General features: G+C 47.7%; 2 protein-coding genes across 2 annotated transcripts in view; one reads left to right on the top strand and one right to left on the bottom strand.

Annotated features, from left to right (window-relative positions):
- Window positions 1-9,155: 9,155 nt before the first annotated feature.
- atpv0e2 (ATPase H+ transporting V0 subunit e2) lies at window positions 9,156-10,668 on the bottom strand. Its single transcript, XM_067259590.1, has 4 exons — window positions 10,475-10,668; window positions 10,095-10,142; window positions 9,744-9,843; window positions 9,156-9,538 (listed from the first exon to the last, which is right to left on the bottom strand). Exons 1-3 carry the CDS (start codon window positions 10,576-10,578, stop codon window positions 9,750-9,752), a joined length of 246 nt encoding a protein of 81 aa, XP_067115691.1. The 5' UTR covers window positions 10,579-10,668; the 3' UTR covers window positions 9,156-9,538; window positions 9,744-9,749.
- Window positions 10,669-12,646: 1,978 nt separating this feature from the next.
- Window positions 12,647-13,688, top strand: part of LOC136965540 (uncharacterized) — a gene marked incomplete in the record, with an annotated part of 4,503 nt that continues 3,461 nt past the window's right edge. The window contains 1 exon segment of the mRNA XM_067259718.1: window positions 12,647-12,878.

Genomic DNA, 13,688 nt, shown 5'->3' with positions numbered 1-13,688 from the left:
CTCTCTCCCTGGACCAACGAGTAATTGTGCTCCTCGCTGCAGTGTTCTACAACCGACCCCGTCGCCGCGACGCCCCCCGCGGCGACCACGGCAACGAGCCGTCCCATCGCCGCAGCGACCTCCTCCTCCTCCTCCTGCTGCGCCACCTGGTACACCTCCACCGTCCGCGCCCTCATCCCTCGATCCGCCCCTCCCCCCGCCCCCCTCTCCGCCTCCGCCGCCCTCCCCGCCGGGCGGCAGGGGTCAAAGGTCAGGGCCGTGCTCTCCAGCACGCGGGCCTGCGGCCCGGCCTTCCTGTTCCTCTTCCTCCTCTCCTCTTCCTCCTCCTCCTCCTCCCAGCTGCGCCCCCAGCTTCCCATGAGCACGGCGTCCTCTGCGCTCGCCAGCTCCCCCCCCAGGCCCAGCTTGGTGTAGCGGGTCATCTCGTCCAGCGCCGACACGTCCCAGCGCTCCGCCTGCAGGTCCTCCCCCAGGCCCATCCCGTCGTCCACCAGGTCGCTGAGCAACTCGAAGGGCCGTTTCCGAGGCGTTGCCGGGGAGCCCAGCATCAGGACCACGCTCTGGGGGTAAAAGCAGGCAGGGAGGCAGGGAGGGAGGGAGGGAGGGAGGGAGGGAGGGAGGGAGGGAGGGAGGGAGGGAGGGAGGGAGGGAGGGAGGGAGGGAGGGAGGGAGGGAGGGAGGGAGGGAGGGAGGGAGGGAGGGAGGGAGGGAGGGAGGGAGGGAGGGAGGGAGGGAGGGAGGGAGGGAGGGAGGGAGGGCAGATGAAGGAGGGGAGAGGTAGGAAAAGGGAGGTAAAACATGTAGAAATGTTAGGAGACGTCTAGTGTTTATAAATATGACATGCACACCTGATATACTGTTGTCATGAAGCCTGTCCGCCAAAAGCATCCAGTCATGACATCGATGTCTATCGATGGTTTCCATGACGGCGGGTCAGAGAGCACTGTGACATCATAACAGCACCTTCATAACAGTGTCATATCCCCCCAGAGTCAACATTCCTCCTGTCTGGTCTGACACAAGAGTTGACTTTCTCAACGTGTTGTTTTGCCACAGCCCCTCGACCATGGGCGGTAAGGAGGGCCCATGTCTTCTTCTGTGGTGTTTCCCCGGCGCAGGCTCACCTGGTCGTACTCCGTCCTGCCCCCCGGGGGCGACACGGCGAGCGGGGACGCGGTGGCCAGCGGGTAGGGGCTGAGGAGGCACCTGGGGGCTCCGTACGCCTCTCCAAACGCTGGCTCCATCCCACTCATGCCCGGCTACAGCACACACACACACGGACACACATACACACACACACACATGCACACACAACCATGGACACACATACATGCAGGCACACACACACAGGTTAGTATGCATGTATACACTTGGCATTATTGAGAACGCTTTTTAGCATTTGTTTCTTTGTGTGTGTGTGTGTGTGTATGTGCCTACCTGAGGCATACCCAAGGCAGGGGTGTGAGTAGGTGGTTACAGTGTTGACGGTGTGTTCAACTGCAAAACATCAACACACTGATTCATGGCAGGCTGAAGAAGAGGAAGATGAGGTGGAGGAGGAAGAGGAGGGCGTTGGGTTACCTGAACATCAAAAACGATCAGGGTGAAGGAACCGTTCCTCTTCCCATGCTGCTGTCACTGCCACAGCCTCGTCTCTGCTACGCTACGAGGAACAGGAAGCAGGAAGTTAGACGGGCTGCGTCTCCACAGCTTCACTTCCTGCCCCCGACCCCCCTGAGCTGCCACGCCGCCGGGTTTCGGAAGGACATGAAACCTGCGGCCGTGAGTGGATGAGGTGAGTCTGCTACAGGGCTCGTGGAGGGGCGGGCGGCGAGTCCTGATTGGTCGAGGGGGAGGGGGGGGGGGCATGGGGAGGAAACAAGTCTACACAACAGAGACAGGACCGGAGCCTGTGTCCTCAGTTGGCTTGTCTCTCTAACCCACACACACACACACGTGTGTGCAAACATCAGAGCACTCTAACCCAGATAAGATAAGAGGAGCACAGAGGAGTACGTGGGGTTTACCAAGGTTGGCAGATCTGGAACCAGCGTGGACGGAGGCACCTTGGACGTCAAGGTGCCTCTGACTCAGACGGGGCTGATCTCAGAGCAGCTCACAGTGCCCTGCGCTCCCCTGCCAAGCTGACCTCACACACACAGGAATGAGGAAGTCAGCCATCGCCGGGGTGACAGTTAACACAACGTTCCTGCGTGGGAGTTTGTTTGTACATGGAGACATCTCTAACACTGGGACGTTGTGTGTGTGTGTGTGTACGTGATCTAACACTGTGTTGTGAAGAGCGCTACAGTGTAGTCACTTCTGAGTGGATGCTGAGAAAAACACAGTAACCTTTCTCCCCAAGAGGTTAGCCGAACACTGAGATTCTGAGAATGCTTCTCACAAGGACCCCAAACATCTTTGGAACTCTAAGAATCTGGTATAATGCCACTGGAATAAATCTAAGAATGCTTTTAGAATGAAGTCGAGCCTTCTAGAATTGGCCTTCTAGAACAATTATCAGCTGCTGAGCAACCTGTACATGCATGCACCGCGTGACTCAAGATATTTAGAATTTTTTATAGCGCTTGCACACACACGCACACATATAATATGAATACAATTCTGTCGTACAAAACGTTACACACTATCACCAATAACAAGTGTTTAGATGCGCTGCTGCTGGAAGAAATTATCTGATGAAGAGCCACGCTTTGTCTGTCAAACATTCAGTGAGTGTTGATTCAACACAGCCTGTCCAAAGGTCATCGCACCGGTCACTGGGCTGGAAGTTAGGTCTCGCGGCAAGGTTCCCATACACGTTTAAATCGCGCGAACCTCAGGAAGAGGTTCTCTGTTCCTTTCCACGGAAGAGACACGAGAGCTTTGCTGCCACGGATCTGAGCATTATTGGCTGCCCAAACATTGTTTGCGCATGTGTGTGTGTGTGTGTGTCCACAACACGAACACTCCTGTGGGCAACACGCAGGACACAATAGCCTGGAGATAGTTAAACTGACTATCAAACGGCACCATAAACATAATAAAGTTTGTGTGTCCCCATTCAACCCCGACCTGAATTCTGACCCAAGCCATGCCAACAAAGTCGGTCTTTCACCCAGATAATAAGCCATTTATAGCAAAATTATACATAGGCTACATTCTCTAGAGTATAATGTGGCAATGTCTGAACTTAAATTACGTGCATTGTTAAGAAATCCCGCCACGGGGAGAGACGTGAAAGATGCTGTCTAAACAACGGACCACACCGTTAATGAGGCATGTTGGCACCCGCCCGTCCGGTCGAGTTAGAATGTTTAGGACCCACACGCGCAGAAACTGCAAGCACATTTTACCAGCGACGTTTTACTGTTTCAACCAAAATCGTTATTGTTGTCGAGTCCGTGTGACCTAGATTAGGCAGTTAGGCTATATTACATCAGATCCTGCTAATCTAATTACTTCGAATTTATTTGGTCAAACAAATCCACCGTTCTCATTCTAATACAATTCGAGATACTGTTGAGTTTTGTTACAAGTGAATAAAGAGATGGGGCCTATTGCGCATTTAAACGAAGTCACGCAAAGTGCAGTGGGGTTAGCTAGCTCGCTGCTACTGTGGGCAGACGTGCATGAATCAGCGCGTATAGTGGCAACGAGACAACTAGGGCGACTGACTGCTCGGTGAGACCGTCTGGGAAACGAATTTGTCAAATTAAGATGCCCGTGGACGAGCCGTTTGGCACAGAAATTTGGCCTACTACAATATGAATGTTATTCCGTCTGCCCCCTTTAAAAAGGGATTATTTCAACAGTCTGGCGATTACCACGCGCACCCGATGATCCCTCTTCTTCTTTTTTAATGTCCTTGTAATTATTTATCCTCCTGAAAAGTGTTCCGTGCTCCTCCACGTTTTTACCAGCGTCCGCGTGCAGTCTTTGTTGTTTAACGTGTTCCCTCGTTATATATAAAGTCTTAATTAATTAAACGTAGCCTATTAACACGACGAACTGAAGAGTGACGTCTTGGGCACCCGGTGGTGAGTCTGCACCGCTGGATAGTGGCACAACAAAGATAGAGCGCCGTGGGCCATGGCTCTCATTCGGTGTCCCGCATGGCATCGAGCACGAGACCCGATCGGAACCCATAGCGAGAGACATTCTTAACACCAACAAGGAAGAAAGTATCCACAATCTAAATTATTTTCAAACCAAGCGTGTTGACCAGCGCGAAATTTGGGATGCTGATTTTAATATTTGTAGCGTACCCCCTACCCCGCCCCCCAGCCCACACACACTCAATTTGGGGCGCAGCTGGTGTATGCTAGACTGCAAGCGGATGTCCATTATTAATTGTTAATAAGGCAGCAAAGCCCGATTTGATAGCGTGCGGTGTGGCAGCCAGAACAAACTGAATTACTGTATATAGCCTTCTCGCGACCTACAAACGAATTCACAGTTACAAATATGACTACATGTTGCTAAAGGGAAGTTACCTCATTTCCCCTCTTGTGCTCGCTCTCCACCTGTGTGTGAGGGTGTGTGTGTGTGTGTGTGTAAATGTTACATGCATACTTGATCCCACTCTAAAACAGTTAACGGGCAAAGTTGAAAGGGTATTGAGGATGTCACAAAGACGCCAATTATCCTCGCGTGCCCGGTAATCGTCTCCCTAAATGCCCCAAAATTGTACAAGCACGAGGCGATCTATGGAGGGATCTACCAAATTCTTCAGTGAATTACAAGACTATAGTAGTAGTAAAGAAGATGCACGCCATAGCTACCTTATTAGGTGCCGTCCAGTGTCCCTTTGGTGTTAACGTGTTAAAATGTCGGGCCACAGAAACATAAATTATTACGCACAAATCGCAGCGAAAAAAAAGCTCCGACAAGGAGACTCGCAGCAAACAAATCATTTATCCCACATTGAGGAAGTTAGTTTCTAAACAGCTGGTATTGAGCCTGTCCACAGTGGATAAAAAGGGACTCGGGTGCTTCAACGTGAAAAGCTTTGGTCCCGTGCGCAGTCATTTTGGAGATGACACCAGACGCACATACATTTATCCGTCCAACGACCGCTTTGAATACCTTAATCCAGCCAAAGACGACTCAAATATACGTTAGAAATCCTGACAAAAACGACAACCCCCCTTACGTCCGACTTGGTGTCGCCCGCATGACTCACAATTAAAAAAGGAGAGAAAAAAAACGTGCCTACCCTCTCTCGGCGTAATAATAACACACACTTTTATTTTTCCTTCGACCCCTGAGCATCTAGGGGCGTGGCATGTGACTGCGAGGCGTATATGATGTTATAATGTAGCACGATTGTTGTAACATAATCGTGTAACTCGTGTACTTGTGAAACGCAATGGTTACAGCATTTCGATCGTGAGAAAAAAACGGGACCGAGCTATACGGAGAAAGCGACAGAATTGGAGAGCCGACGTAAAATGGAAACTGTCAGCGGTAAACAGGCGGTTGACTGGGGGGCATTTGAGTTCACGAGCCTTGTGTATATTTCCAGTGAAAAAGGATATGGCTGGCCTCGACAAAACGCTACGTCAGAGGGCGGGTTCACGTGACCCGTCTTTAAGGACACCGAGAAGGAACGAGAACTTGAATCTGTTGAACCAAATGTAGGTTATAACCAAATGTAGGTTATACCGTCCAATAATTGTCCGGAACGTCGTTTTCCCAAAAAAGTAAAATGGCGAAAGAGCGAAAATAAATATAGCCTACGCTAACTTAGTAACTGAAAAAGAAGCCTTTCAGACCGTTTTTGCGGCTATTAATCGATACAAATTAATGAATTGTGTCTCAACAAACAGACACGCTATTATTTAAATGTAGCCCACTTAAATTAAAATCAGTTTACGAGGCCCGTGTGTGCAGTAGCCTGTCACGTTATATTTTCATTAATAATAGAAAGGCTTAGTCTCGCCCTCTCTCCCTCCCTCTTCTTCTCCCTTCCTCTCCTCCCTCTATTCTCTGTTCCCCTTCTTTCTGTCACTCACCTTCTCCCTCCCTCTTCTCACTCACTCACTCCCCCTCCCTTCCACTCTCTCCTTCTCTCAATCTGCGACCACATTCCACATAGAAGACGGTCCAGTACCTTTTACGAGATAGGGCGTTACCATGGGGACATCAAGGCCGTCCGTTTGATATGGTGAATTCCTTTATGATATTCCCACTTACAAAGCCTGTCCCAGGAACGAACCTGTGACGTCAGCTCTCGTCTGAAGCACGTTCCTTTTACAGCTTCACTCATGATGGAACTGTTGAAGGCATGCATGCACAGATATCGACTTCAACGATCTGTAATGTTTGTAAACTCAGTGGTCAGCGAGTTCACCTTCTGACAGAGCCAGTAGGCTTCTGCCCAGTCTTACCGAATCCCAAATCTGTGTGTGACTGGATCTCAATGACTCATGTCTGTAGTTTTACATAACAAAATCCCAGCCTGCACTTGAGCAGCGACCAGTGTGGTTCAGGTATTTTTATTGTAAACTTTAGAGTTGGACGTGAGAGGTAGGGAGAGCTACTATCATCATCTGCTTGGATCTGACTTGGTTCATATCCTCCTTCTGTTGTGTTCCTCTCTCTCCCCTCCTCTCTCTCCCCCCTCCTCTCTCTCCCCCCTCCTCTCCTCTCTCTACCCCTCCTCTCTCCCCCCCCTCCTCTCCTCTCTCTACCTCTCCTCTCTTTCTCCCATCCTTTCCTCTCTACCTCATCTCTCCTCTCTACCCCTCCTCTCTCTCCCCCCTCCTCTCCTCTCTCTACCTCTCCTCTCTCTCTCCCCTCCTCTCTCTACCTCTCCTCTCTCTCCCCCCTCCTCTCCTCTCTTTCTCCCATCCCTCCTCTCTCTCCCCTCCTCTCTACCCCTCCTCTCTCTCCCCTCCTCTCCTCTCTACCCCTCCTCTCTCTCCCCTCCTCTCCTCTCTACCCCTCCTCTCTCTACCCATCCTCTCCTCTCTCTACCCCTTCTCTCCTCTCGCTCTGGATAAGAGCGTCTGCTAAATGACTAAATGTCTTTACCCTCCACTCTCTACCCTCCTCTCTCCCCTCCTCTCTCTGTCTACCCCTCCTCTCTCCCCTCCTCTCTCTGTCTACCTCTCCTCTCTCCCCTCCTCTCTCTGTCTACCCCTCCTCTCTCCCCTCCTCTCTCTGTCTACCACTCCTCTCTCCTCTGTGTGTGTGTATGAGTAAAATAGTTAGGGTTAGGGTCTATAGGGCCTATATTTGAAGGTAATTTGATCAAACCAGCTGGAGTCCCTGGTCACATGTAGTCCCTCCCTGCACCTGCATTCACCACATGGAGATCCATCATGTACACATTCTCCCTGTCACACACACACAACTTACAGTAACACACTACACAAATACATTTGCAAGCTGGTATGCAGAAACACAAGAGAGGTTTTGTTAAACTTGTAGAACCAGTTGCTGGTTCCACCGTAGCGTTAAGTTCCATACTTTGATAAGAAAATCTAAAATAGACAGATTGTATGTGATCTTTGAATGTGTACACACTGGAAATCATGGTTGGGTTAGGTCTGGTTCAGGTGTGTGTATACGGAAAGTAAAACAGTATGAGACACTAACCTCTGCATGTGTGTGTGTGTGTGTGTGGAGAGGAATCCCAAAAACAGAGAACAGGACCATACCAGACATCCAGACCTTTACTATGGGTTTTACAATGAACAACCATGACGTCACTTCACACACAGAATCTACATTACTGTACACATGTAGTCGTCTACCTCTTTCATTCCACTGGTTGGGGTTTCTGTTTCCATGGTGACCAGGAAGGGGGGGGGGGGACATAAACAGTTCCCCCTTCGTAGTAAATATCCCTCTCTCCCCCCTTCCTCCCCCTCTCTCGCCCTGGTGAATGTGACCGTTCCACTACCACCGCTACAGGGGAGGCTAAAGGAAAGAATACAACATAATTTGGTCTTTCTAAAAAGTAGCTGTATATTTAATATATATATGCATCTGCATACATATACATGTATTGATGTAAGTTTCTATCTGAGTTCATTTTTGGCTGAAGCAGAGTGTTTTCAGAGGCAGCGTCTGCAGGGGGAAGGCTGATCTGGTCGTCACGCCGACCCCTCGCTTGTCCTGCGCTCCCAAGCAGGCGGCCAACTGCCGTTCTGGTTTGTCTTTTTTTAAACCGACAGCGCCGCTCACAGGAGCGCAGAATCTCTGTCACACCAGCGAGCACGAGGAACTAGGGGCCCGAGGTGACACCGTCACGGCGACCGTCACGGCCCAATGAGGTGAGGACATGGGGCCCGCATGGGAGGAAATCGGGGGGGGGGGGATGGGGGAGGCGTCACCATGGCAACAAAAACGAGATTATCCCAATTTACAGTATGAGTTAACTGCATCAACTCAAATTATTAACAACTGTATTGTCTCAAGAGATCTTGTTTCTTGGGGATGGTGTGTGTGTGTGTGGGGGGGGGGGGGATCTGAGTAGGATGAAGAAGCTTTGTGTTGATCAGGTTTAATGGAGTCTGAAGTGGAACAGGCTCTTGAACTTCCTCTCCCTTCCATGGCTGCTATCCAAACTCACTGTAAAGTAGCCTGCTTTTACTAACACACTCACACACAGTCATAATAACAAGATTGCAGTTGTCCCTGGTCCTTTGCAGATTAAGCATGATGGATAAAGGACATACAAAAAATATAATAATTTTACATAAACATAGATACTCATAACTTAATACTCGGATCATTAACGACACGTAAACAATAAAACTAGATGTAAACAGTAGCATATTTTAACAGTATCTAGGGATGGGAATCAGATTTCTGTACTCAAGCTTAAAAACTATAAGAAACTCATGAGACTAGATGTTTTGGCGCTCACAAAGCAGATTTGGCCATGATAAAAAACAATCTATTTTCTGAATTATTTATCACAATTAACCTTGAGAACAAAACCATCATCACCATCATTCAAACGTTCCCTTCGGTAATCTTTCCGTCATGTCAACGCAGGGCCCATCATGTGATCAGGGGGGTCCTTTTCTACACTCATCCATTTTGTCTAACACTTCCACATCTAACATGAACATACGTCTAGACAACAATATATTTTCAAGCGCCCTCCCTCCCTCCCCCCACCCCTCCCCGTCACCGTGGCAACCCTCAGCATGACTTTACACAGTTGAGTGAGTCTCCCCACTTTGACTCAGTCACATGCAACAGTGACAGCAGGCGGTTGATGTGTGACTATCTACCTGGAAGGGCCCTTCAAAATAAAAGCATCTCCTCTTTCTTTCTAGACATTCACCTCGTTTTGAACCTGTTTACTCAAGGAAGAGACCGGCTCAATCTGCTGCTTTCTAAATGTTCCGGAATGTTTCAGTGGAACGTTTCAGTGACGAGACAAATCACTTGAAAAAAAGGTGGAGGGGTTGTGTACTACTGTATCAGACGATATGTAGAGGGGGGCGGGGCGGGCGGGGAGGGGATGAAGTGAGCGGGTGAAGAGATGTCCAGCCACAGGGGTCAAACCTCATCCCTGAAGAGAGAGAGAGAGAGAGAAAGAGAGAGAGAGAGACAGAGGGAGCGAGAGAGAGCGAGAGGGAGAGAGAGAGAGCGAGAGGGAGAGAGAGAGAGGGAGAGAGAGGGAGACAGAGATAATGTTAAAGACAGAAAGAGAGGTAACTTCAACACCACACTAGGAGACTAGCCTTGTCTGCCTCTACTGCTGCCTCAGGCCTCACCTGCCTCTACTCCCAGAAGTAGCGCAGGTACCAGATGGTCTCGTTCTTCAGCTGAGGTCCAAACAGAGGGTTTGCCTGGGCCAGGATCGCTATGAGCCAACTAGGGGGGGAGAGAGAGGGCAAGGTAAGAGAGAATAAACAGAGAGAGTTAGCAGGAGAGAAGAGCAAGAGAGGTGGTGGGATAGGTGAGAGAATAAGAATACCTTTAATTCCAGATTTTTTTAAATTCCTTTCAGAGGTTCATGTTTAAATGCTCCTGTTGCCGTCTGAGTAGCTGCCGTCATTGCATTGTATACATTGACACTGAACTAGCTAGTAACTTTAAACGCATAACAGAACACCCATACTCACAACAGGTAACAGCACACCGCTGTCAGAATCAGACTAGTGATGATGACCCTGGGGATGTACAGCAAAAGGATGCATTAGTAAAACACACACACACGGTTGCTAACAGCTTAACAGCATACGGGCACACTGAGGATGAGCGCGAGAGACAGCATCACGAGCCAACGATGACGCGCTGAGCGCGGCCTACAGTCAGTCAGATCGCTCGTTCATTCACAATGATGCTGATAGGGAACGTTAAGCGACACAATATTCAAAGTGAAACATGTATACATACTTAATCACATATGCAAACTAATTAAATGGAAGAGCTATCGAGAATACCGCACGTATATATATATTTTTTTTTTCGTTGGCTTTGACCAAATGAAGCCGTTACCTACCCTCGGTTTGGTCCTTTGGGTACGAAGAAGGGAGCTACAACCCCAACCAAAGCCCATAACGTCGTGAAACAGATCATAGGCAGGGCAAGAGAGTGAGAAACCATCGTTTCGGAAATTGAAGGGCCGTTAAAATTGATAAATAAATAGGCCTACGCGAAATTGCTCTTTCGGCATTAGCGCATCAAGAGATCCGTTCCGTCCTGATTCAGAGCAGTCTGAGCGAGTCCCGCCTTCTCTTGAACGAGCGTATCTGATTGGCACGATTTACTGCAATTCCCCACTTTGATTGGTTTAAAATATTGCCTTGGATGGATTAAGACGCCAGTGGTTGTTGGAAATGTAGTTTCCAAATTCTCATTACAGAATTGCAATAACGTTACCTTAAATGTCAGGCAAAAAGCACTATTACGTAGCCTACTCTTTAATGATGTTGTTTGTTTTACTGCGGCAGATGAAGCTGTAATATCTAGCTGTCTGTATAGTCTACATGTAGACTAGGCCTATGTTAGCAAAACGGTATTTTACCGTTGCCATGTGCACCTGCAATACCTCAACCCTCCCTTCATTTATTTTTACATATTTCCAAAGAGAGCCAAACGACTGATGCGTGTCCTCTCAAAAATGCAGACACAGAAAGCCTATAGACTAAACTTTAGGAAAGATAGTGTGGAGGAAGAGATTTGGGACGTTTTTTTCTCAAACTGCATCTGCTTTAGCCTATATCCCAATACATTTCCGTAGGCCCAAAAGGCATCGTAACTTGGTAATACTTTGCATAAGAACATTTTGAAAACCTGCCAACTGCAAACGTGTTCTCCGTGAATTCCCGTAGGCCAACATACAAGTTATCAGATGTCGGCAAGAATCTGTGCTTGTCATGTAAACTACGTCAAATACCCTGCTTGGATTCTGTAAACAAACCGTAAAACTAATCCCATAATTCTCATTCAAAGTGTCATGGACATCAGATACAGATCTCAATATGAGACTTTCAAGTTTCAGAGTTATTATGAGTGCGGTAATGACAATTAATGAAACATACTTTATATAATAACTTTATAGGCTAGGCTACTTTTGTACTGACAATATGTACAAATAATATATAATATGTAGGCCTACATATGAATAGGGCCTATAAAACCACTTCATAACGTTCTATATGAACGTAACTAATACTAGCTAATAGAAATGTTTGATTTAAAAGGTCAACGTCTACATGGATTTGACAGTTGATAAAAAATACTCTGTTTTCAGGCTGGAAAATAATTGTGTACTTACAGTGCTGGGTGTGGCCCATCCCTTTACACACACACACACACACACACACACACACACACACACACACACACACACACACACACACACACACACACACACACACACACACACACACACACACACACACACACACACACACACACACACACATACATACACACAAAATCACACAGGAACGCCCACAGCCCGGTCAACCCCTGTCTGCTTTGCATTTTCCAAGAATTGTGGGTGAAGTGTAGATGGAAGGGTGTGTTTGGTTTGTTGGAGGTAGCCAAACAACGACCTGGCACCTTAGCGCGTGATAAACGATCTCTTGGGACTAGAAGGCCAACATGTATTCTCTTATCACAGCCTACTGTACAGTATGATATTACAGTGATACACAGTAGGCGCGCCAATTTAGCCTTCACCTGATTTAACTATTTCATCAGTTAGTAAAGATCACACAATATTCCACAAGAGTTTTAAACCTCAAAAGTTGCTTTCAAACTTCTTCCCAAACTGCAAGACCTTGAATGTGCCAGCAGTGATGATATTAAACACCATGTTTATATATATTTTTGAGTGTGTCCTTAAACGCTGAGGTGTAGAGTTACGACCAGAGACGTTTTTTAAACTTGTGTCTGGGTAAAACCACAAAGAGTGTCTGCCGGGGATGTGTGGATCATTTTTACAGCACAGGACAATAGGCTTCCAATTGTATTGTTATCAGCATTTTGATCTCCTACTACTATCTCCACCAGTGCTACAACGCCCCTTAGCGTCGCTGTAAGGTTGAAAAGCGTACTTTTTCTTTTGGAAGCCCGTCCTTTTTAGGTGACTGGCCCTTTAAGACTGTCTGCGCGGCAGCCGCGTTCACCGCCGCTCCGCCAGTGTGGATGATGTTAGGAACCACCGCAGCGCCACCAATAGCGGAAGGCAGAGCCAGAGAGCTGTAACAGTAGACCACGCACGCCAATAAGACGAACAATCTTAAGTTTATGTCCGCTTGTGCATTTTAAAGACTTATGTATCCAGAAGTTTGACTGTTTTTCAATTAATTGGCGCCAGTCGACAGGATGATGCTGAATAATCGATCTGAGAAAGTTTCCCACTGATGCCAGCCGGGTATTGGGAATAGTTGGCGGTGAGTAGCCTACGAGCTGTCATTCCGAGCTGTCAAGTATAAAGTTGATATACCCGGAGTGACACACACACACGCCCACACGCACACACACTCACAAAAAAGTTTGACACAAAGCCCCAGAATGTTTTTTAAACCAAGTTTTCAACTAAAAGCTGATACAAAGCTTAATCGCTAGATTAAAATAAAATAAAAAATCGTTATTTAGCCTAAAAGAAAGGCCTACATTGGACGTTTATCCTTTTTGGAAAAGTTGCAGCAACAACGGCAGATATAGTTTTTAGTTCCCGTCATGTAAATGTCCTACTACTTCTCCCTACATGTGCAAACATGTCAACACGCGACATTGGAATCTGAGACGACGTTTCAATAACGCCAAGACATGGGCAGGCATAGTGGGCCTACAGAGGGGTCGGATAACGTGAAACCGCATTCGGGAATGGAATCCTGCCAAACATTCTAGAACAAGATAGGGTTCTAATAGTCCGGTGCTAAAGATAGGCCTATACAAACTCACACACACGCACACACACACGTGCATGAAAAACTTGCCTAAACGTTTCTTAATAACCACATCACATAAACTATAGTTAAACACCATTCCCTTGTCTATCCTCATGCCTATATGCAACATCACATTCTGGATTAACAGAGGGTGTGGCAGTTACCGCATCACTATTTTTATACAAGTCAATGATGGGGCGCAGGTTTGTTTTCAAAAGTGGGTGGGACAGTTTTTTTTTATAACCAAGGATCCGGCCGTTAATAAAAAGTGCTCTTAATAAAAAGTGCGAGTGGGACTGATTTGTTGTT

The sequence above is a fragment of the Osmerus mordax genome, chromosome 21 (genome assembly GCF_038355195.1).
Source record: "Osmerus mordax isolate fOsmMor3 chromosome 21, fOsmMor3.pri, whole genome shotgun sequence".
NCBI lineage: Eukaryota > Metazoa > Chordata > Actinopteri > Osmeriformes > Osmeridae > Osmerus > Osmerus mordax.
The sequence above is the reverse complement of the archived record's forward strand: the minus strand, read 5'-3'. Positions and strand labels throughout refer to the sequence as shown.